General features: G+C 38.2%; 1 protein-coding gene across 4 annotated transcripts in view; it reads right to left on the bottom strand.

Annotated features, from left to right (window-relative positions):
* The window catches only part of CNOT4 (CCR4-NOT transcription complex subunit 4), a 78,072-nt gene that overhangs the window by 37,040 nt on the left and 16,334 nt on the right, over positions 1–24,698 (bottom strand). For all 4 annotated transcript variants that reach the window (XM_042026894.1, XM_042026912.1, XM_042026904.1 and 1 more), the window contains exons 2-3: positions 7,696–7,939; positions 239–436 (exon numbers count right to left, since the gene is read on the bottom strand). In XM_042026894.1, the coding sequence (XP_041882828.1) occupies positions 239–436; positions 7,696–7,869 (372 nt within the window). In that variant the 5' untranslated portion in view covers positions 7,870–7,939. The remainder of the gene's footprint in view (positions 1–238; positions 437–7,695; positions 7,940–24,698) is intronic.

Raw genomic sequence — 24,698 nt, 5'->3', positions numbered from 1 at the left:
AAAAAAAAAAAAAAGAAATAAAAAACCCCACAGAGCATCTATACTCCCTACAACAGAGACAAACACTTATTGATGTTATTTTGGAGGAGGAAGCTAAGTTCCCTTAAGAAGAGGGGGCCTCACAGCAGTGACCCTTTTCAACAGAGCTTCCTTTTATACCCTTCAGGGAGACACAAGGGTATTCCAATGTTTCATGGCAGCAAGTTAAGAGCAAGTTCTGCAAGTGTGAACTGCTCACCTCTGGATCTGCTAGGCGCTGAGATAGCCCTACCACGAAGACAAGGTTCTTCTGTACAACCCGTACACTGGCCAAATGTTTGCGATTCTCTGATATCTTCTGTTTCCTCTCATTTTGTTTCTGTTTCTTTTCATTTTTTATCCTCTGCAGCTCTTCCTGGGAGAGTGGTTTGTACACTGCTGGATCTTCTGGATATGGCTAAACACAACAAATAGTATTAAAACCAACCAATATAAGAAACAACAGATTTGAAAGCCATTAATTATCATGTTTTAATTCAAAAATTTCTTTATTACACTGATTTGATTGTTAATGCCACCCACATTATAGAGGTATATTCAGTCCCTTGGGGAAGGTAAACATCTTGCCCCTTTTCATGGAATTCTCCTATTTAAAGACATAATATTGATTTGGGCAACAGCCACATTCTAACCCAGATACCTAGTCAATTTGGTAAGATTACAAGCAGTTGCATGACAGCCAACACATCCTGTTATAATTTCGCTAACAGAGCTTAGTAAGGAGGGTGAAAGCATGCACTTTGTATTTATTGTCTGATACAAATCTGGGTACTTAAACATATTCAAGACTGAGATAAGAAATTAAAATATAAATGTAGTTTCAGTGGTCCACTAAGTTCAAGACAGTAACACTATTACACTATTCAAACTTTACATGGTTAATTTCTAGTGAAGAGACAGATTTCAACACAACTAATGCACAGTGACTTAACAGTATTCTTGCCATGCTTATGTACCAGTTTGAAATTTGGTCTCTCCCTCCCTACAATTAATTCCTCAAACAGACATAACACTGCATATTTTCATCTCAAAAGTATACAACAGAAGTACAAATGTTCTCAGAGTTACCTAGAAAGACTGCTCTATTCATGCTATAAAGGCACTAATTTGGCCTGGTCTTGCAGCCTCTGCCCCAGATTACTCCTCAAAGCAGTCCCACATTCCTTACCTGTCCCAGTTTTTTCAGACTGAAAAGTCAGGTTTCACACTGCACACAAAAAGCAATGCTAAGCACAAAAGCAAGTACATAAAATGTATCTCAAACAAAAAGAAGAGTTTCTAAACACCAAGAAGTAAAAAATGAGAAGAGTATGGGAGATGTGAATTAAGACAGAGATTTAAGACAAAGAAGCTAAGCTCAACAGTAAGTTAAACTAAGGTCTTTGCTTGCACTACCCAAAGGTTTCTTTCAGTGTGCAAGTCCAACAAAAATTAATTTAACTCTTTCCTGATTGTCCTGTGTTAATGACAAGAGTACAACTAGCTGTCATACTAAATAACCTGAGAAAAATCTACAGCAGATGAAAACGTTTAGGTTAAAAGCGTATCTTCCTCATAGTTGCATGATGTTACTCAGAGCCACCAAGTGCTTAGACCTGACAGTCTTCTGAGTACATCCCCAAACAAACCAAGATCCATTTTTCAGTTTAAAGTTCAGCATCGTTATGCTACACTTGAGATATCTTCTGAAAATATGCTACAGTTGACTTGAGCAGATGGCATCTTACAGTCAAACATCAAGTCCTCTGGAACATGTTTTAGTATCACAAAGGAATTTAAATTTGTAAGATACTTTAGCAGTAGCCAAAGGTGTCCTTAATATGAAAACACAATAAGGACTCAAGTTACCCTTGAAGAACAGTCAAAACCATAACATTTCCTAAAAAGATAAGTTACTCAGAGTTAACACTGGATATGTTATATAGATTTCAGAATGTACTTGCTGAACACCAATGACCCACTAGTAAGGTCATTTGAGATTTGCTATAGCCAATTAATATCTTGTGTTTTAACACATCTACATATGAGGACCTCTGAGATGCAGAATAATTTTACACTTAAGGAGCTTCTCAAAGTCTGTATTAGTCAATCAGGCAAACTAAAGAATGTTGTGTATTTACAGAAAAGACTACTTAGGGCAAAGAGTGAGTTAACTCAGTTATCACAGAGTTCAGGTAGGAATGGAAAGAAAATTGCACCAGTATAACGTAGATACAGTTCCAAAAATATGGCTTGCCCTACATGAAGTGACGTCATATCATATCCACAATCCATTCTTTCAAAGATTAATTCCTACTCCACATCCCAGACTATGCATGGCAAGGCTTTCAAGAATGCTGCTCTCTGGTACTGTGCAAGAAATGCATTCATGGTCTTCAGTAGGTTCAGTAAGGTTCCTGAAGGTCCAAGAAAACTACAGGAAACAGTGCCAAAATTCATCAGCTTCTTTCCTGCCAAGTATAGTCAAATTCAGAGCACATTCTCAAGTAAGTAGCAAGTTAGGCAGGATGTTTCTTCTCTGTACAGCTATTTGCTGCTGCAGGTTCTGAACATCAGTCAGGAAACAACCTGGGTAGCTCAAGCATAACCCTGCACAGAACACTTATATGTCCAACTAGTAGTTTGTATTTCTACAGGAAAGCATAAAAACTCCTAGTAGGAACACAACTAGGCAGCAGCTTCAGAATCAGGGGAAAAGAAATGTCTCCAACTCAGCAGAAAGTTTGAGACTAGCTGAATAAGAATTTCAATCATTAAGTAGCGGCAGTAGTTGTTTTGCCACCATGGACAACCACACTTGTTTGAGCAACAGAATCTTCCAAAGTTCTCACTAGATACTGTAGAGCTGTATTATACACGTTTTGTATGCATATCACTCATATGACATGCATATAATGCTTCCAAGGAATAGGACTAGTTTGATATCCTGACTTGCAGGACCTGTAAATCAATCTGCATACACATCTTGAATCCCAAGAGTAACTCAAGCACAATTGAGAGGCAGATGATTTTCCCATCTATATATTGTGTGTGGCATGATAACAAATTAGGAGAAATTGCACATTTAAAGAGGGTGGAAGGCAAATAAGCACAGCATCAACATCTCAGAAACTAATTCTAAAAAACTTAGTATTAGAAATCATTTTCCTTTCAAATAAGGACAAAGTCAGTCTACAATTAGGAAAATAAATTATTTCATCTTCAGAGTCATTGCTTCCCACAGTGCTGAAGTTCATTAACTTGGACGATGGTTCAACTACAAACAGGTGCATGCACTGAAGACTGCTGGAACAAGCAAGGCGGATTGACAGCTGGTGTATCTCACAGCACCATTCACTATGTTGCTTATGCTGTCTAACCCTGCAGATCAGAAGTAGAGAGGGGACTATACGTATCAGAAGCTCTCAGGTATTGCAACAACTAAAGTGGCAATGCTACTGACATGCCTACATTGTACTGTTTTTTAAACAAGATACTTGCTTAACATACTACCTCTAATGCTTTAGCTGATAGAGGATTTGAGATCCAAATGAAGTAGCTACCTCAAGTGTTATCAGCACTGATGTATTTTCAGATGCAAGACATTAGGAGATACCATCATTGATTCACTAAAGTCTAGCTGACACCTTTCACTTAAGTTATACCAATGCTTTTCAGCAAAAACCACTGAGGTTCCCCAAAAAGCGTGACATCATGGAAAATGTGACCAAACTTTCTTTACACTAAGTGCAAGGCAGTCCCTACAAGGACTTCAGCAAAAGTTTGAATGTCTCTTTTGAAGTCTTGTTTCTCTAATCAGAGATGGCCCTTGATGAATTCTCAGTCTTCCTGACTAATTTTGTCTTGTTATTTAAGGTTTTTTTTTCTTTCAGACTTTTTTCCCCATTTCCCAATTGTTGAAAGCTGAGCTCTGATTTATCAAGCACTTTGTCATTCCCAGATGGGTCACATTCCTTCCATATAATGGATGTACCAACATTTTCCACTTGTTGTCTTGCTACCAAGTAGGTCCTGAAACAAGAAATAAAGAAAGTCAAAAAGATCTATGAACAGTATACACCATTATACTTATATTAAAAAAAAAGCAAGCAATTTCCTATCTAGTTCAAAATATCAATTGTTGCACCAAACTATTCTGTTGTGGGATTAAAAGCGTAGGAGGAAACATTGACATTTGGAGACTGCATTAAGACCAAGCGTTCCTTTTACACAGAAGTAGTAGGAGAAACATGGACAAAAATATGCTTAAAGCATGTTAATTTCTTGATCATACATGTAGCAGTACACTATTTCTCTCCCTCTCTAACACACGGTGCTAGGAGAAATAAAGGTCGCCAAGTCAAGGAACTGGAGAAAAAGTCAAAGCCACACCAGAAGAACAGCTGTGTATCAAGTTATATTATTTTGTGGAAGAGCAAAGTATTTAAGAAACATGAAAAAGCTAGGCTTTTTTGTTGTTGGATTTAAAAAGTGCAGGAACTGATACTAAGGTCTGAGAGTGACATGCTCTAATTAAGCAATTGAAATGGTATGTATTATTCACATGACAAACAGTACCTAGACTGCTGAATTTTACAGAAAAGAAAATAGAAATATCACTGCAAAGATAAAAATCACTGGCTTTACAACCAGAACCAGCAAGTCTGCTGACCTGGAAACTGGATTTTGGCTACAGAAATCTCTTTTGAAGACAGCATATATTCATTCTAATTTGACTAGTTAGCAGCTATTTCACTCACAGTTAAGAAATCAATTAACGGGAAAAAGAGGAAGCCTTGCTTACTACCTTATACCTACACCTACAACTACCTTACCTTGGCTACACCTGCAATTCCAAAGGGCATCAAGAACTCAAAGCAAGACAGTTCCATTTTTTTTTTAAAGTAGATTTTTTTCAGTTAAATAGAAACAATTTCTATTTCTCTAGAAATAGACTCTATTTTCCGAGTCTATTTTAGAAGATTCAGACAAAGTTTAGAAAGTTTTTAATATGTTGATACTGATAAATACCAGTTTCCAACCAGCATCGAAGTTTAAGTCATACTAGCACCTTACTAAAGCAAATGTTTATGCTGTAATTCACTGGAGGAAACTTAAGACAAACTAAATCAATTGACTGCAACCACATGAACGTATTCTGCACATGCAGATGTTAAGCTATAGAACAGTTCAAACATGTACAAGTACTCTCTCCTTGGTAGAAGAAACCACAAGCTAACAACTTTTCAGTTAGAAGTGAATTAAAGAAGTTTAGGAAGATAATGGTATATATGGAATGCACAGTTAAGATCTACCAAACTAATGGCATGGGTGCCACCAAAGCATTTAGCCAAGCTATTTTATTACAGACTTCTCCAACATCTCCCCCAAACCCTTCAACCAAAATCCCTGGACAGGGGACTTGCTCACTGCTCCTCTCTATAAGATTAGTGCTCAAATCACTGAACAAGTCACACTGCATTCAATAACATTGGCACAAATAGCAGATTTCTATTATGTAATTGTGAATAACATACTCATCCTTGTTTTAATATATGTTTATTCACAGTCCATTTTGCAGTAAGTATCCTGCACTGGTATACTCATCATAAAAATATGACATACCTGTTGAAACCATTGTACCCACTATAAACCTTCCTGCTAAAATTTTATTGCTTTGCCATGTTCTGTGCTTCAGCATTTTAAGTGGCCACAACCAATAGAACAGAAAACTGCTCAGATCTTTCCCCAGGAGCTTTACTATGCACTGACAGGGACTACTTAGACACACTGAACACAAATACACATACCTGATTCCTTCTGTTCAGCACACTTCGAAAGATGGCTTCTTCACTTATTTAATGCTGCAACTCTGTAGCTCAAGATGATTTAGTCCCAAGATCCTGGTGGGGGGCTCTGCACCACAATGTCTTTGTCTATGCCACAGAAGCAACGTCCTCCTCAGCCAGCCTTCTTCATGGCAACCTCTTAAAATCCAGTGATAGAGCTCCAAACTGGCTCAAGAATATCTTGCAGTCCATGGATGAAGAAAGTACCAAGAACATAATCCTCATCTGTTATGAAAGGAGAGGTGTCCTTCCTCTCCAGGAAGGGTCGGTATGTTTCATTCCAACTGTAGCACTCATTCGAGCTTTCCTCATGAAATTGTTCTTCTGAGCAAACTGTATCCAATTAGGCAAAATATTTGCACATCCAATCAGAGGGCAGAATATTCCACATTTAAGAGTTCAGCTGTGCCAGTATCCATATCTCAAAGAATTCAGATACCCAAAGGCAGCGAATAGCACACTGCTTCTGTGATTCTCCAAATACATTTCACAAACTTCCAACAACAAACAAAAAGTAGTGTAATAAATCCAGGAAAACAACGCGACTTAGACAAGGAAATCCCAGAAATCTCATGTTGTATCAGAAGAGTAGAAATTTTCTTGTACTATGGGAAATTACTATACAGCATGTGTCATCTACAGCAGGTATCCCAAGTGGAGAATGATTTGGCTGATGACATGTGGATCTTCCTTGTAGAACACAGAGCTCAAATATTGCAGAAAATTTGCAGAATTTTTTAACAAACATTGCTGTGGGATAGCTTTCAGGCTTGCAGAGGCATCCAAACACAGGTAAGCACTAATTGCTCTAGTGTAGCCAAAGCCCAAAAGAGCAGCAAGAAAACATGACTGAAAGTGCTTATAAAATACTGTGGCAGTGAATAGAGATAGTGAGACCAAGAAAGATTATTTGGCATCTGAAAAGGAAGCCGTAACGTGAGACAGAAAGACAAGACAGGCATAAACTAGGGACAAGATAATGATTAACTAGTAGGAGAATGAGAAGACATAAGTAGCTGCAATTACAAGAAGAGAAAGGCCTGGCAAGAAAGTTACAATCAAGGGAAGTCATTAAAGAGAGAAGATACTGAGAAAAAATTTTATTAAACGCTGAAGGAAATAATGAGTTTAGGCAAAACACTAGAAGGAGAAATAAAATAATTCAAAGGAAATAACAGGCAACTCAATGAAGCTGAGGTTTACAGTTGTGTCCAACCAAAGTACCAGCCAGACACAGACAGATACTAAGTACCACCTTCAAGCATTTGGCAACAAGACTAGAATACTAGACAAACAGACTTAGTCTAGGTTTTGAAATGCTTTAAAGTTTGCCATCACTGGGTATTGTTCCACAGGTTTTACACATTTAGTATCCACTAAAATATGGATTAAAAGCTCCAGTGCCACAAACACAACAAGCAGGTGCTTTATAAACTTGCCTCTCAGTCTCAGCTCTGTCAGTTTAGCTGAACCTTAGCTCTCAGCAAACCCCTGATGCTGGAATCCTCACTGTTCTTCCTGAAAATACTTTGTTAACGCATAAACACCCCAACTCAAAGGATTTTTATTTTTGGAGTTCTCAGCATGCCTTGGTTCTGATCCACAGCTTCCCCTATCAACTTGGTTCTGAATTTAATAAACCAAGACTAGCCTCTTCATAACAGCTTCAACAAATATGCAGACAGAATCTGAAAGATCCAACACCTCACCCTTGATCTAAGCCATGACTAGATGATTGTTTCCCTTAAGGAAAAGGGTGTCTTTGGCACCAACACAATGCAAGAGCCTTGTGATATATGCAAGACAAGCCGTTGTTCCAGGGATTTACCTTTCTGCAAGCAGGACAAAGTCCATTCTCATCAGTGCGAATACGATGCCAACAGAAACGACAGATTTGGTAGCCACAGGTGCAAGGGAAGAAATTGATATCATCAATTTCCAGAGGCTCCATGCAAAGAGGGCATTCCACAGGGTCTTCCTTAGCGTCAGGGCTGCGAGACATCTTTATATGTTCGCAGAGCAGCAAAAGTTTATAATAACTTAATAGACCAAGAAGGTCAGCACTTGAAGGTCTGCAAGAGGGGGAAAAAAAAGGAGAAAATATTATTAATGCTGTTGACAACTTTTCTTTTGTAACTTTTAACATTTCAGTTCTTCATCACTTTTCTTCTCCCCACACAAGTTACCTACTAATAGACAAGCTTTTGTCTTTAAATAAACTTGATTGTTTTTTCCTACTTACAAGCCTCACAAATAATACAAAGATGGTACTAGTGATGCATCCTCCCCACTTGGATAGACAAGCACTTTGTCAGTTCACTAGCCTGTTTGGGTTTCAAAATGTAGATTGCAAAGAAATTGGTGTACACCATACATTGCTGTTGTTCCAACAGCTCCTTTAGCTATTGCTTTCTTGAAGTCCTTTACAAATCTGAAATCAAATCCTTGAATGCAGGACTTAAACATTAAGATCAATTTATTCCTTTGCTCAGAGACGTGGAACAATGAGATTTGCAGTAACATTTAGGTCATCCATTCAGACTTGAGTAGGTTACAGAATTAACAAACAAAACCAAGGAAAGCTTCTTACTCAGGACAATTTGTTTCTTTTGTCTATCTCATTTTTTGGTCCAGAGACTGATCTCTAAGATCAGCCTCAGGACTACTTCATTAGCCAAGATTTTTCAGGTGCACATCTTTCTGTATGTGTCAAACTTACATTCAAGTCAATCATGCTTTTCATCAGCACCCAATTCACAGCAAAGCCAAAATACATGCAATGTGCTTGAAAAAACTCAAGTTGTAACTTAGAGTGCAGCCACAATAAGGTATTTCTGGACCAGAATTTTGAAGAAGACCAATATTCAAATCACCATTTTCTTAACTCATTTCCTGAATTCAGTCATTTGAGTATGCTTTATTCCATCAGTTTAAGGATGCAGCACAGGAAATTTACTGTCAGACTCAAAACAAGACACTTGGAGTCACCACTGAGATAACCAATTTGGGTGTTTTCTTCTTTATTTCATTTAAGTATCACTCTGGATATGTGAAATTGTACCTAATCTCAGCAAGCTGTCTCCATCTGCTGCATGACACATGCACGTAAATGGGGCAGAATTCAAGGGCAACAGTAGAATTTTTAGGTGGACCTTTGGAAGAAAAACTAAAAGCCCAGTGAGAAATACTGAAAAGATGTGACCAGAATTGATAGTTGGATGGTCATACTAGCTCTAATGAGTTACATCACTTCTTTAGAAGTAAGTGAGCTCTAAAGTTTTTTTAAAATCCAGAATTCTTTTTGCAAGCATGTTTTTCCCAAAACATCAGTAACTGACTTATAATTGAACCACACACTCAATCTGGAGTGTCCCTTTACTTTCCCAAAAAGTTTTCTGTTTCGTTTCTAACCAAAAGCTACTAGATTGTGTACTATCCAATATTTCTCCAGGCTTTTAGGAGCAAATCCAGAAACCAATTCTCACGTCCACCTACTTGAAGAAGAGTGACATTTAATTCTGTCCTTTGAAATAATATGACTGAATGTTTTGAAATCAAACCCTTGCCCACAGATTTCAGTATGGTCTGACGTTAGCCTTATGTAGCATTGATTTGATACTTTAACCACCCCCCTCCCCCCCACACCAAAAAAACCAAACTGGTTGTATTTTTATCTTCCTCACCCCATACCATACTTCCTCGCATGAGGTCTATATTATAAAGCCCAAGAGGTTCCAGCTCAAGTTGGGACCCCCCCACCATACAGGATATGATCCATTTAGCATCAGTCCCTGTCTGCACACCACTTCAGGGACAGATATTCCTCTACAAGCTGCCAGGAAAGAACCCTGAAGAGGGAAAGCACACATACATGCGACCAAAGCACCATCCAAATACACAGCAGAGAGCATATAGCTTTGTATGGGAATGGCTGCATTGTCATTAGGTTAACCTGTAATCACAGGCTGATATTAGAAGCCCAGACTACCTGCAATTCCAACTAGTTTGGTAGGGAGTATATCCTCTAAGCACAAAGTGCAGTTCTGGTAAACATACACCACTGCCCTTGAGAGAAAGTTCCACTGGATGACCACAAAAAAGTAAGGATGAGAGAACAGTTTTTAGATGCTGTAAGCATAATTTCTCTATATAGCATGCAATAGCAGCAACACTCCTCTTTCTGACAGTCAAAATGACTAAAATCAAAAAGTTAAACTTCAATGATAATACAGCAGCTTTCATTTCATTATCTGTGCTTTCATTCATGCATTTTCACAATCATTTTGACAGTCTCAAGACCAGGTTCTGGAATTTAGCCAGCATTTTCTACAAAGAACACTAGCAGGATCCGACCTGAAGGAAGGATTAGTTTGTTCAGGAGCTTTATCTTGTTTTTAAGAATACATCCCCACTGGCTGAAGAGTGGGAGGGACTGTTAAAAGGCCCCAGAACACCATTTAAGCGGTTATTCTGCAGATAATACACATTTTTACAGTAGCCTGTAAACACTGCCTGTAAACTTTTCACACTTGTATAGCAGCAAAACTATAACAATATGAAAGTGACTTTAAACCAAAGCATGGGATAAACTCAGCAGATTTTCTTCAGTTTGGCTTTGACTTTGACACAGATCTCCAAACAACAGGTCAGTAAGCACCCAGCATATTCCCTTCTACTGCATACTCATTCCACCACCTGCTCGGCAGCTCTGAGCCTACTGAAACACATCTAAGTAAAGCCATACTAGTATTAGTGAAGTTGTGGTTTAAATGAGCAGTTTTGAAGAAACTTTCACCACTACAGTAAAATTACTGAACTTACTTAGGAAGTTTCTATTTGGAATCTCCACTAAGAAATGTCATCAGTTCATGTGGAAAAAAAACATGACATATTAGCTAGTGCCTCTGGGATATGCAGATGAGCTCTAACAAAACTGCAACATAATTAACATTTATGAGCTGTTTAAGTTAACACTAAGAGTTCAGCAGCTGCTAGCAATAATGTCAATGGCTTCCTTCAGTCAGCAAATGGCCCGTTATTTTACAACAAGGAGTAAGGAGCAGCTGTGTGCCATGTTTCTTGAAACTGAGGAAATATTTATTTACTTGGCCACAGACCATTCAAGCATCCCATTCAGAGATTCTCCACTGAAGTGTGTCTCCATTTCAGAAGGGTTTATATACCAGGATTTGTGTCTGAAATCTGCATCAGAACAATGCTTGTTTTTTTCAAAATTAGAATATATGCATAGTAAGGCATCAATAATGTATTCTGCATATAGTTCATGCACTACCAAGAAACAGAGCAACTAGTCAGTTCTAAGGCTATTCCAAACAATTCCAGATTAACAGCGTGGGAAAAGTAATGCAGTGATAGCAAAAAACAAAAGGCAGTATTACATGTTGTACTTTAATCCAGAGTATTTGGTCTTTGGGATCAAATACAGAGATTAAATTAACAGTGTCTCAGGAGAAGAAAAGGAGGAAGGCTGTGCAGGTGTACACATGCTTCACAAGCAGCTAGAATTTGTACATACATTTCCAAAACTTCAACAACTGCAGTCAAACATGGCTCCAACAGTTCCACAGTTCCTGTTTACAGGACACTATGCCAAAACACTCACACAGGGATGGAGCAGAAGTGGACAATGTCCAGCAGCATGTTTTAAGTGTAGTGATTTTGTAAAAGGTAATACCCTAACTACAGAAACATGAAGTTGTGTGCTTTATCCCTTCTACCAAACCAACTAATAAGTTCTTTTCCAAACACAGAGAATGGAAAAAAAGGAGAACTTTTAATTAACTTTGTAAAGTGCTTACTTAGCAGATGACAGCTGTGTCTAATCAGCTTCACCAAACAATTGTTACTCCCAATGAAATCCTCCAGATTTTGCAGTTGGGGAAAAAGTGATCCTACTGTTTGAGGAGGCTCACCTAAAAACAATTTAACTTCTAATAAACCTGGTGATTTCAGTCCATTTAGGATGCAGGTGTTTGTTGCCTTTCCCTTTTTCACTTGAGGGGAGAAATTTTAACTTCCAGCAGTTTATCTTCCCTATTTAATTTAAAAAAGGGTCATTAAAAAAGGGAGGGGAGGCAGGGAAGGCAGGGATAAAAAATAGCTTGTTATGCATTCTTTTTCCTCAAGTTTCTCAGCAGTTTGAGGCTTGACACACACTCCATCTCTCTACAGCAGACATGAGAACATCTCCATTTGCTAGCAGTTCATTTTAGTAAACACATCCCTTAAAGCTTAAGTTCTCCTCCAGGAGGGCAGTTAGCTCCAGGGAATACAGATACATTCTTCTTCTCACACAATGGACTGAATCCAGCCTGGCTACTTGCTTTAAGAAAATACAAGTGTCACAGACAAAAGTTCTCAAAATCTAGTCATGAAAATACTCCTTAAGGACTCACATCCCAGAAAGTATTTGGAGACTTAGGGCCTCTTGAAGGAAAAAATACAGACATGCATTAGCTAATGTTTCACTTAAAGTTCAAACATACCTGACACTTGAAATGAAACAGGTCGGAGTCTATGCACTGAACCTTTAGTAAGGACTCATTAAACTCATGCAAACAGAAACCCATGCTTTTTTTCATGGCCTTGTATCTCTTGAAATTCATCAGCCATGAGGAGTCTCAAAACCTCAATGAATGTAGATGCTTGCCTGCATAATGCTACTGGGAAGGCAGCCCCTCCCCCCACCAAGACCCCTGCTCCCACTGTGCTGAAGGATCACTTCCCTTTCTACACTTCACCTCTGTGTTGATCCCATATACAAGCTGAAGGAAGAAAGACAAGCAGACGACAGACAGCAGCTGTAATGGGTTATCCCTTCCTGGAATCAGCTCTGTCAGCACAGCACTCTCCTTCTGGCCAGCATGGGGGCACAGTGGCTGAGGCACATTTGGACTACCTGCTCCCACTAGCGATTGCTGAAAGGAGAACAAAACCCACCTTTCTCAGACTCTGAAAGTAAGAAAGGCTATCACTTCATTGCATTGCAGTGAACACTGGAAGCTTTACATTAAAACATTTCATAGGCACACTACAAAGAAAAGCCCATTTTTACTAATTTAAGCATGCAGCACTGAGGGAGATTCAGTGAGTTAGCTGATAACCCACATGGCAGAAAGTTCACATATGCACATCCCAAATCCACGTAACAGACACAAGACTAGATGTTTTTATGAAGTCATCCACACAATTTAGAAGAAATCTGTGAAACTTCTACAGATTTTTCCATCTCTGATTTGGTACCCGGGACTTGGCTGTCATTTTTTTGAGCCCTACACAAGAAGAGTGGTCCCTTTCTCGCACCAGCCGTTCACTCACATCAAAATACAGTGATATTTTACAATCACCCGGTTAGCAACACTGACATATGAGACAGCAGGAGTGCAGAAAAAGGGCTATGCTTTTCTGAGTTTTATGGCTCTGTTACTGACTGGGAACAAAGACACTCCAGTAGCAAGCAAGCAGGCTCCTGAATTCATCCAAGTTAATTTTCATTTGAGACCAACGAAAGTTCACTTCCTACTTTTATTTCCTGACTGTGCTGAACATTTAAAGCAAAATATACTACTGATTGTAAAATCATGCCCAGTAACTACAAAGTCCATTTCCCCCCATGTCTTCTTTCTGGGATAATGTTTATTACTCTGTTTGTGATCTGCAGCTACATTTTGATCACAGTACAAACAACATCTAAGAAAAGTTAAGACATTGACAAATACCCAAATATTTGGAAAGTATGACCAGGAATCAGGCAGCCATCGCAGTATTTCTAAAAACACTGTTACGTTGGCTAGGATTATCCCCAAGTTATTTAGCTCAGAGGTCAAAATTGAAGCCTCTAGAAACTCTCTGCTTTGTATCTCCCTACAGGTGCCTAGGGAGTTCACGCTCATGGTCTCAGACTTTGAATTCTGCCAGCATAAGCAGTTGTACCATCACTTGAACCAAAAGACCAAAACATAACTATCTTTGCATGGTTCATATTTAACTAAATCAATCCTCCATCTCCTTCATCACACAGCCATACTGAAGCTTGCTCCAGTATTGTGAAAACACAGAAACAAGCACCTACAGGTAGCAACTGCTCAAACAGCATATTCAGCAACAGGGCAAAACTCAACCAAAGAAATGACTAGAGAAGTTTCTACCTAATGCCCTCAAGGCAGCAGCTAATAACAAAAATAGTCAGATGCCACCTGCTAAATGAAAAGGGAACTAATCGTTCTTTATAACTCAATGTGAACACAAACTATTTCAAGACAGTTATGTGGCAAAGAAAAAGATGATATGGACCTCAAAAAGATATTTTTGTCTCATTTAAACTGAGCCAAGAATTGGTCATTATTGGCTTATTGTTACAGCACCCAGAACACTGATGCATAAAGGGCTACACACTGTCAGTGACATATGAATGCCAAGTAAGATATTATTTACTCAGATAACTTACTTTCTTACAAGTTATCAACAGAATCAAGACATTATGTTTTATTCAGAAAGAAAAAAGGCCAAATAAGATTCTGACAAATTCATCCATGAGTTCCTAAAACTCTGGACATAATTATACAAGACAACACTACCCCAGTGTAGGTCATCTCACTCAGTGAAATTAAAAGCATAACATTGCTCTCTAATTGTAAAAATTAACTTCCCACATTCATTCACATTCAGTTCTAGGATTCCTTTTTTTTTTACTTTCTGCATGCCCCCAATTCTTTTTTGTACGTACAGCATCACTATATATAGACATGACATGTCTAAAGCATTTGGATAATGAGTTAGAAATGGGCTATACAATTATTAGTTTACATATTTTAAAAGCCTCTGTCACACACAGACACCATGTAATATTGGTACACATGTTCTAGCATGGTTATTTCCTCCAGACAAAGCAGATGCTCAAGCAACAAATGAAACAAAATGGCTATACCTGTACACATTTGTATACAGCAAAGCATATATCACAAATTGTTGTCAAAGGATGTTGCAGAGACCATAACATGTAAAACTAAAAAAAAATTTCTAAAAATCTGTCCCCTCCCATTAAATCTGAAATATGTTCCACCTGAACTATTCTGAATTCCCTAAATCGCTCATTACTGGGAAAAAGGGTACTACTCCCTTTGTTGTACTTTTTCTTCAGAGCATCTGCTACCAGTCACTGCCAGAAACATGATCTAGATAGACCAACTTGCCAATCACACAGCAACCACAGGTGGCTATTAAACAGGCTGTTTAGGGAATGGACTGTCCTTATGACACTTACAGCACTCCAGCATGAAACACTCACTTTGCAGTTGGGGTATCTACACATCAGCCCGCCATAGCTCAATTTTTCCACAATGCTGTGTTCTATCTAGTCCCTATTAAGGTGCTACATACTCATACACACGATCTATAGATCAGTTTAGAACTTAAACTCCAAAATTCACAATGCGAAAAACTCAGCACACTGCCCCAAGTCACCACATCCACAATACCCCTTCCCTCCTTTGCACTGCCATTCAGGATATTCTTCCATCTCCCGTGACAGCTCAGCTCTCTGCCTATCTCCTAGGTAGTACTCTCACCATCTCCCATTTTCATTTGATCTCCTGGCGCCATTCAGGCTATTCACATTTCTGTAGGATGCCTTCACCCAAAAGATGGCAAAACCCAGAATTTTTTCCAGGCTTCCAGGGACCAGAGTTTTTATCAGTCCATTTCTTTCTTCACAGAAGAGGTGAGAACATGCCATTCTATAATGAAAGTTTCTTGTTCTAGCTTGTATTAGATTGCATACTTAATAATAATGGCAAATATTCTCAGATCCAGTTAGAAAGAACAGCTCAGGTTTGGAAAGCTCCACAGCATTTGAAGAGCAATGACCCAGAAATTCTTACACACACAGGATAAGTCAGCCCACTTGAGGCTGTAAGACTGTACTTGAATATAACTCATTTGCATAACCCTGCCTGCAGCCATCACCTTCTGGATAATTTTCCAGAAGGACTTACTTTTGACCTGTTGCTCCAGCTGCATTAGTTCACACAGACTTAATATTCCAACTGGTCTGATCTGAAAGTCATATCATCACTGAAGAATCTGGCACAGAACACCATCAATGCAGTATGCTCAGAATGAAGCACATGATTTTTTAACTTGCATTCAAGGACAGTTCAGCTTTTACATTATAAAAACCTCCTGATTTGCATTTTCACAATGCAGCATGAACAAGACCACTGCAGCATCTTTAGAAGTCCTAGCCTGCCTATACAGCTATACTCCCTAAAATTACAACAGTTGAATTATCCAGTGCAAAAAAACCTGTAAGCAGTTTTCTTACTAATTCCTGATATTTATGTTATCCAAATGAAGGAAAAAGAATATTGAGTTAAAACTCCTGCAAACATCTCCAGAGATTTAAGTATCTATTAGATAAATGCCTTCTTCTATAGCAAAAGAACTATCTCTTATTTGCTCCTGAAGAAGCAGGTACAGAAACAGTACTACACGAAGCATAACTAAAGAAACTAACCTGTCATCAGAGCAAAGGCACACTATAAATGAAATTTTTCTCTTTGGATTTCTTACAAAAATTTTAGGATCTTCAATTGTTAACATGCAGCACTTTTGCTCTTGGGGGAACAGTATCCGGTAGCTAACACACACACACTTGTGAAATTATCTTGGGAATAATACTTGGAAAGTCAGAGCTGCTGGGGCAGGGGGGAAGAAACACAGAAAAGGGGGATAGAAGCTGATCACACCGAAGGGATGTGCATTCTTATTTGTAGCACCATGCATTATCAAGACACACATATATTCCTTTAGCCAATAAGAATTACCAAAACGGCTTGCAGAAAACTAGATATAAAAGCAAAGTCAGCATGTTCACAGGTTATGGCTTCTTTTCTCAACCAGCTAGTGTATCAGGATCCTTCCAAGCTCTTTAAATCTCCTTATGAACTGATGAGTTGTCACAGCAATATTAAGTGATAAAAAACAGGAAAAGTGTAGCAGCCACTTATTAGTATTATCAAAAAACTCTCACACAAGACACACAGCAAGTAGTAAATTTTCTGTTTATGCGTAAGTGGGGGGATTGACCACCCCACATGCCTTGCCTCTAGTCAAGAGCCCCCTTGGACATTGTTCTTAATTTCACAGACTGTTTGAGATGCTTTTCTTGACTACAAAGAACACAAATCAATGTATGAAGTAACGTTTTTTCCCTGTTACCAAGACATTAATAAAACTAAGAATTATTCACTCTGAAGCTTAATAACACAGCAGAATACACTTCAGATCTAGGGTATGGGAGATCCAGCCAGGGTTAGTTACTACTCCTCAGTTTCCTTCCACAGCATCCTTGAAATCAGGAAAGCAAACTAAGACACCAGAAAATCTGAGACAGAAGAAATTTTAAGTAATTCTCAAAGTTCTTTATGTATGTGTTAAAAATTTGTTTAAAACAACCTTCAAAGAACAGAAAACAGTACTTCATGTTTGTTTCCTCTCTGCCTTCTCAATTAAAATATTTTTATTAGGCTTTAACTCATGCAGTTGTCCAATATTTTCAAATAACTTGACCTTTACAGAGCAACAGAGTTATTATGCGACTTTCAAGTCATTTTAAACAGCAAACATGAACACAGTATCAGTCTAATTACTGATTTCTTAGCAACAACAGTATTAAGTCTCTCATGCTTTTCCATAATCCATGAAAGCAAAAAGACTTAGTTGGGTCGGAAGGGGAGAAAAGCACCAAAACAAGTTTAAGACAGAGAAAGAAAGCCTTATACAGCTCATCTATAGGTTCTGGATGAGTAGTGATTCCAGCTTGAGTGCTTCTGCTAATCAAGTAATAATGCAAAGCATTGAGCTCAGAAGAATAAAAACTCTTTGTTAAAGTCCATGCACTTCTCAGTGCCCACGATTCCATCTTGAAATTCACTGGCAGCTGATGCCAGAAATTAGAAGACTGGCATAAAGTATGCTGTATGACACACTGATTGACATGTCAACAGTCACAGAGTACTAGACTGAAAATGCTGTCTTATACTAGTAAAGCACAAACTATTACTGTATCACTTCCCTGGTCACGAACTGTGAAGCACCTATGTCAGTGCCTCCCCTAGCAGTTTATACTTTATGTCTAACATTAACTTAGGAAAAAGAAAAAATCATTTCACTCTGAAACTATGTGAATGCTTTACAAAGACTCCAAATCATCATCTGATTCTCCAGACTGTAGCTTTATTCCTCACAACTCAGTGTCCTACAGGATGCCATGAAGCAATGAAGCCTTCACAAGTCTTTTAAAGTATCAACTGTGATAATCAGAGTAGTTTGAATAGTACAGAAACAGTATCAGCCAGAAGCATGTCTCACTCCTGAAAGTTTCTAAAAAGACCTCAAAAGAAAAAAAATTAAGGGAAAAGCAGCCTAATATGTATATAATAAAATCTACATTCTTTAACTGGAGTCAAAAAACAATGGAGAAAACTCCAGAGGTCCTTCTCCAAAGCTGCAACTGCTCCCCTGGAATGCTAACAGGAACCACACTTTTCTCACTCAAGACAAAGTTTCCACACCTAGGTCAGCTCTATGAGCAGCAGCAGCACATGGCTGCTAACTAGACCTCTTGCCTTTAACTGAAGAAGACCACAAGGGAGTAAGAAATGATGATATGATCAAAGCCCCACCAGTAATGCCCATACAAACCATTCTTGAAAAGATCAAGAATGAAGCAGAGATAGTAAAATTATTTATTCGAAAACTAGTAAACACTTTATATTTCTGGACCTAGAGATACAGTGTAGGAGCAATAGTCAGCTGCTGCCATTCCTCTATATAGGACAGAACTCAAGGAAAACTGCTGGAGCAATAACAGCTTCTGACAGACTATCAGGCTTTTTTGCACTACACCATTTAAAGTACTTCCAAGTCTGAATCAAATATTTTTCCTTTTAGTGACTGATTAGATATGGTCAAACCAAGAGGAAGAGTTTGGGGTTTTTTTAAATCAAGTAACTCAGCAGTAATTTCTCTTCATGTAACTCACATTTTTTGAATATGTTGTAGTCTATAGCTCACTTAGAAAAGAAAGGAAAGAAAAAAAAAAAAAAAAATCAAACACATCCCCTGACTGTGTTCCTGATTCAGCACAGGAAGAACAATGCCAGAATTTTCTCTTTACGAGCATCAAGCCAAAGTTAATGAAGTTGCATTTTGAATTTTCAAGAAAAATACACAGTTTTGGAAAGAGAATGACAGTCAGCAATCAGTTACAGAATGCTGACATGTGAATTGATATTCCCATCACTAAGTATTATAAAGATCTTTGAATATATTAATGAATATATTAACCCATACCCTAGAACTCTGATTTCTTGCCTCCATTTATAACTTGTAAAAGCTCCAATGTGTTAGTACACATGGCCTGAAAAGTCGGCAGAAGTTTCTCCCTCCATACCTGCACATTCATTCTTTATCCAATACTTTTTCAATACAAGTTCTACTTGCTACAAATAAGGAGTGAAAATCTATAAAATCAAACATAATTAATGCTTGATCTATTTTGAAACAAACTTCAGTGAGGTAAAGAATACATCTCTTCACAAACTTTTTATGCAAAAGCTATAAATTCTAGTTCATATTTATTTTTAAAGCCATTTTGCTTAAGAGTTTGACTGGATTTGTCTCTACAAGTTTATAACTTACTTGCAGGTTTATTTTCACAGCATCTTGCCAGTGACACATGTTGATCAAGCAGCTGGGGAGGAACCCAGTTCTTACCTGTTGAGCCTGTACTTCACACAGAAAAGACAGGGAAAATATAAAGATTTTTATGTTTAACTTAAATCGAGAAAAGCTCTCCCACCACAGCTTCATTAGAAGTCCTGAAGATGGTTACCAGAAGTTAGTCTGGTAACAGGCAGCAGATACACCATGAAATTTCACAGCTCTTTGTAGAAGTACATGACGAAATTATGTTGAACTGCTGAGAAATATTGTCCTATTCTGATCGACAAAACCTATGAGAAGCTAATTTAATGTTACAAACTGCTGAATCAGCCAGGTAACCCTCACACAACATGCACAGAATTGCAGCTGCACTGCTTTTATTTTCACGCTACAGGTACTACCTGACGCTCTCAGGACTCACTGTTGTATCACAGTGCTTTCATTTACAAGACTTTAAAACACATTATAAGCAAATCTACAGCAAAAAGCATTTCTGTGTCCAGCAATGCTGGGTATTACGATGGAGAAACATTTACCCATAGCACTGAGATACTGTCCATAAGCATGCTTTTCTAGACTCTAGGAACTGATAGAAAAATTGAGGAAGACATCAGTTACATCAAGTTTGGTTTAATCTACTCATAAAGTGGGAGTACAGACATGTTTCTGTAGTATTACTTGAACACCATTATGCAAAAAAATGAGTTATAACCCAGCTCCAAAACTTTAGCATTCACAGCAGAGACTAACTCACTCACCTGCTGCTAGTATCACTTGGAACAAGCTGCTTGTGACCATACTATTCTTTGTTGGTTTGCTTATTATAAATAAAACTTTTTTCTTGGCACAGCAATATCTTAAATAACCAGATCCAAGTACCTCCTAATATACTACAACTTCATACATAATCTGTACAGCCAGCCACAATTGAAATCTTAAACATTTGAAGAAAATTAAGCAACACATCTACAGTCAGTAAATTACATGGCCTCCTCACTCTGCCTAATTAGAAGGACTCTCTTCTGTTTTTAACACTGGTACTGTCACTTCTCATTAGCACATGGCTTTCAACAGCGAAGAGGGCAGTTTTAACCTAAAGAGCAACAGAAGTAAATTCTGGAAAAGAGCAGCATCAAAATACACAGAGCTTGGAATTGCAAAGAGCTACAGGTACTGCTATGTGTAAAACATGCAGGAACACAAAAAAAAGAGGCCATATAAGCCCAGTTTCCCAGTTTGAGCACAGTTTGTTTTACAGAAGAATCACTCATTTCTAAACAAGGTCTATTATACTCAACCATTGCACTAGACATAAAGGAGACATCATACATTATGTGTACAAAACCTGTCTTGCAGAAACAGAATGCAAAGGGATGATGCTAACAAAGCTGAGATTACTGTAGTAACACCACCTCACAAGAAAACACCATGGATTTTCCCTGAAATAGGACTACACAAGATTTCAAGAGCAAAGGAGAACTTGTAAGAACATAGTATTATCTATGGATTAGGTTGCTATTGAAACAATCAAAGTTTGAAACTACAACAGAAAACTCATACCATTGTTAAGTGTCACATCCCTTATATTCAGTGTCAGCTTTCAGAATATATTGGCAAGTATGTTCCATTCCTGGAAAATTTACAACTCATTCCTTAATTATATTAGAGACCAATGAAAATAGACTTAGGAGGCTGATTGTTTAGATCTCAGTAAAATCTGAAAGCACTTGTAAAATATTTCTTACCTTTCTACAAAATAAGCTGAATGAGTTTGCTTTGTAGCTTTCCACAGAAGCTGAGATCCTTGCCTTTGCAAAAGGTAGTTTACCACATTAAGGCTTCACACCATTCAACCTAATATGGTTAAAAGATTGTGGAAGCATTAAAAAAAAAAAAGCAAGTGGGGGACAGAAAAACTCAGTATGCCATCATGACTTCCATAAAAAGCTGCAGCTTTCTCTGAAAATCCTTGGCTTGATTATTACTGCCCTTTTCCCACTACGGGGAGAAACACAAGTAGAAAGTTGCCTTGCACCAGTAACAGTGCAAACATTTTTTGTTTGGGGCCAGAGATGCAAGTCTCAGAAAGAATTTTTTGGACTGTATGCCTATATTGGCTACACATTATTCTCAGGGACAACTAAAAAGCTCTGTTTATTGTGGTCTATTACAGTGCCAGACTCTGCATGGCCAGCACAGCGATAATCACCAAAAGTCCTCAGGGCTGAACATTGCCAAAAGCTTCACAGTCCTCTCTAGATAAAACGTCAGGGACAGAGATTCTAGAGAAGTCTCAAGGTAGTAGGTCTAGAACAGAAAGAACATCCTTGTTTCTTGATCAGTATTGCAATCCAGCGTAAGTCTTTCAGCAGAAGAACCCTTTCTCTTTGAAGACAGTGGTCATGAAAGCCATCTCTACAGGCTCAGGAAGGCTTTCCTAGCATTTTTTATAGAGAAGCTGAACCCATACAAAAATGTATCAAAGCAGGCCACCAAGAAATAAAGTTACAATCTGCAGGGACTTCCTTAATAAACAAAAAGTACCTGGTGTTTTATTCAGAAAGCCATCAGTACAAAACAGCAATTTGAATGAGCAATAGATTCCAAGCAAGCCTCACACTAAAAGCAGCTATATTATCAATCCATCGCACACATCAGTTTAGGATCAGTAATTCCTAAATTGAGGCGAGTCAGAACCAACAGGTGACTGCACCCTTATTTCTCCTTATTCTTCCAGCAGCCCGGGCCAAGTACAACAGCTACTCAGGACAGATTTGTTTAGTGTGTCCAGACTGGCATACAATATCCCTAAATACAGAATCCAGTGAGCAGCAAAATAACATTCTTTTCCCTTGCTATGACCACACGTTTGAGATGTGCTCTTATTGACTCTTGTGCTTTGGTTTTCAGAGCTCAACCATTTCTGACTACTCTTCTGACAGCATCACTCTCTTTTCATTACAACATTCCACTTAGTAAGCTTCATGATATTTGAGTCTTGGACATACAGCATTACTCACACATATCCTAAAAACTGATTCTCTAAAAACCAACTGACATTCTGAGTTTGGAGGAAAACAATTAGCAAATCTAATTTTAAAAGGGAAAATGGCTAGCATATATAGCTGTTATAAATAGCCATATACCCCTGCTAATCACGGTATTTGAAGAATTAATATGCAAACAAACCTAAATCAGCCCAGCAGTTGCATTCTACAAGAAAAATAACCCACTCAGTCTGTTTTGCTGTTCAGAATTTCTAGGAATCAGGAGGCCAAGTAATAATGAACCAGAATGAAATACAAATGTGTGCTTTTTACATTTATACTTACTGTGGGTACTGACTACAGGACAGACAGCACTGGCTGTATTTGACATGCAATATATGTTAGGAAAACAGTTAAGCACAGAGTCTATTTTGATGAGAAAAAGTTTTTCAAAATTAGTCTTAAAGACACAGATGCTCCATCTGAAATGTGTGTGCAGAAATAAGAAAATAAAACAATGGGTCATATTGCACTGCTACTTTTGTGTGGGCCAGTGTGTAATTCCAAACCTATAATAGAAACTTTACAGCATGGTTTAGTCTTCATCTGCAAGGTGTGGAACAGCAATTAAGTGTTTTAAAGAGCAACCTGAAAACCCATATTACTGTTCCTACATCAGAGTGGAGTGGTTTCTGCTGTCCCTAACAGCAAATGTCCGCTTTCAAAATGGAAGTCACCACTTAGCATTAGATTTACTCCCTGAGTTATACAAAGATATTTCTCAACATTTTTCCAGAGGACTTGGGAGAGGGAGCAGGGGAATATCATATTATTCAGGGATATGGCACCCAGGCTATCTGCTTCCTGACAAGGAACAGGTTACACATTCCAGATTCTTTTAATACCCATCTACTTAAGGGCCAGATCCATACAATAATGAAGAGAGGATAAATTAATCTGTACAGACTAAGACCACATACAGTATCTTTTGCTCCTCTGACTTAATAAAGTGACAGATTTTTATCTGCTTTAAGACGGGACATTTGTCTTTGGAAGAGGTTAGTGTTTTATCCTTAGCTACTGCAACAGAAAAGGCTTGTGATCAGTATTGTGCATACAGATAGGTAAATCAGATGTTATCAAGAGTTTATGTTGATAATATAATGCACATGGAAAGATGCTGGTAGCTCCGACTGCCTATAAAGCATTACTATGGCTGTAGATAGTTAACAATGAATAGTCAGGGAGAATAAACAGCACCTTTGGTTTTGTGGTGTTTTGTGTTTTATTTCCATTCTGTTTATTCATATCTGGTTATGTATACAGGTTTCGACTACATCACTGTTCCCAAATTTACACTAGAATGTCAGTCAGATTAATTCCCACCTCTTATACAAACAGCAAAGCTTTGGAAAGGGATGAAGTATTCCTGCTACTGCTGGAACATCAGCAACTCAATTCCCTGACCTTGTGGAAGGAAACGCTCATTGGGTGGAGTAGGTAGTGCAGAAAAGAAATCCACTTATAGAGTAATAGAAAAGCAACATCCTCTCCCAGGAGGAGGAAAGCATGCCAATGTCAGTCAGTGGCAAGGACATGCTTCCCACTGCCCCATTCCTTAGGGTAACAGATTACAACAGCTGCCAGGTTAACTGCTTTCTCTGTAAGGCAAGAGCTCCAAATTGACCACACACAGAATTTACATTATTTCTCTTCCACAGGGAATCTCAAGGTAAAGAACTAGGTTCCCAGTAACCACCTTTCAATAAAAACTCCACAGTTTAGTTTTTCAACTTTCATATGAAAATAATTTCTATGAAAGATTGAAAATTGCTCTGAACACTTTTAAAGGGGCATTAATAATCACAGAGATTTTAAGTCCTTGAAAAACATGGCTAAGCATAAGACTAAGAATGCTAGAGCACACAGAATATTCCCTCTAGATTAAATTCATAGCATATAAAAAAGCACATCACTATGCAGAACTAAGGTATTCAACATGAAGTCACAAGTCACTCTGCTACACCTGAACACAGAGGTACTAAAGACAAAGCATGTGCCCACAGCAGTTTTCCTTAAGCAGGACAGGGATCAAGGA

Source organism: Corvus kubaryi, unplaced genomic scaffold, assembly GCF_017639235.1.
Source record: "Corvus kubaryi isolate FWS band 111438036 unplaced genomic scaffold, C.kubaryi_AGA036_p1.0 129, whole genome shotgun sequence".
Taxonomy (NCBI): Eukaryota; Metazoa; Chordata; class Aves; order Passeriformes; family Corvidae; genus Corvus; species Corvus kubaryi.
Note: the sequence above shows the minus strand (reverse complement) of the source record. Positions and strands in the feature narration are given on the sequence as shown.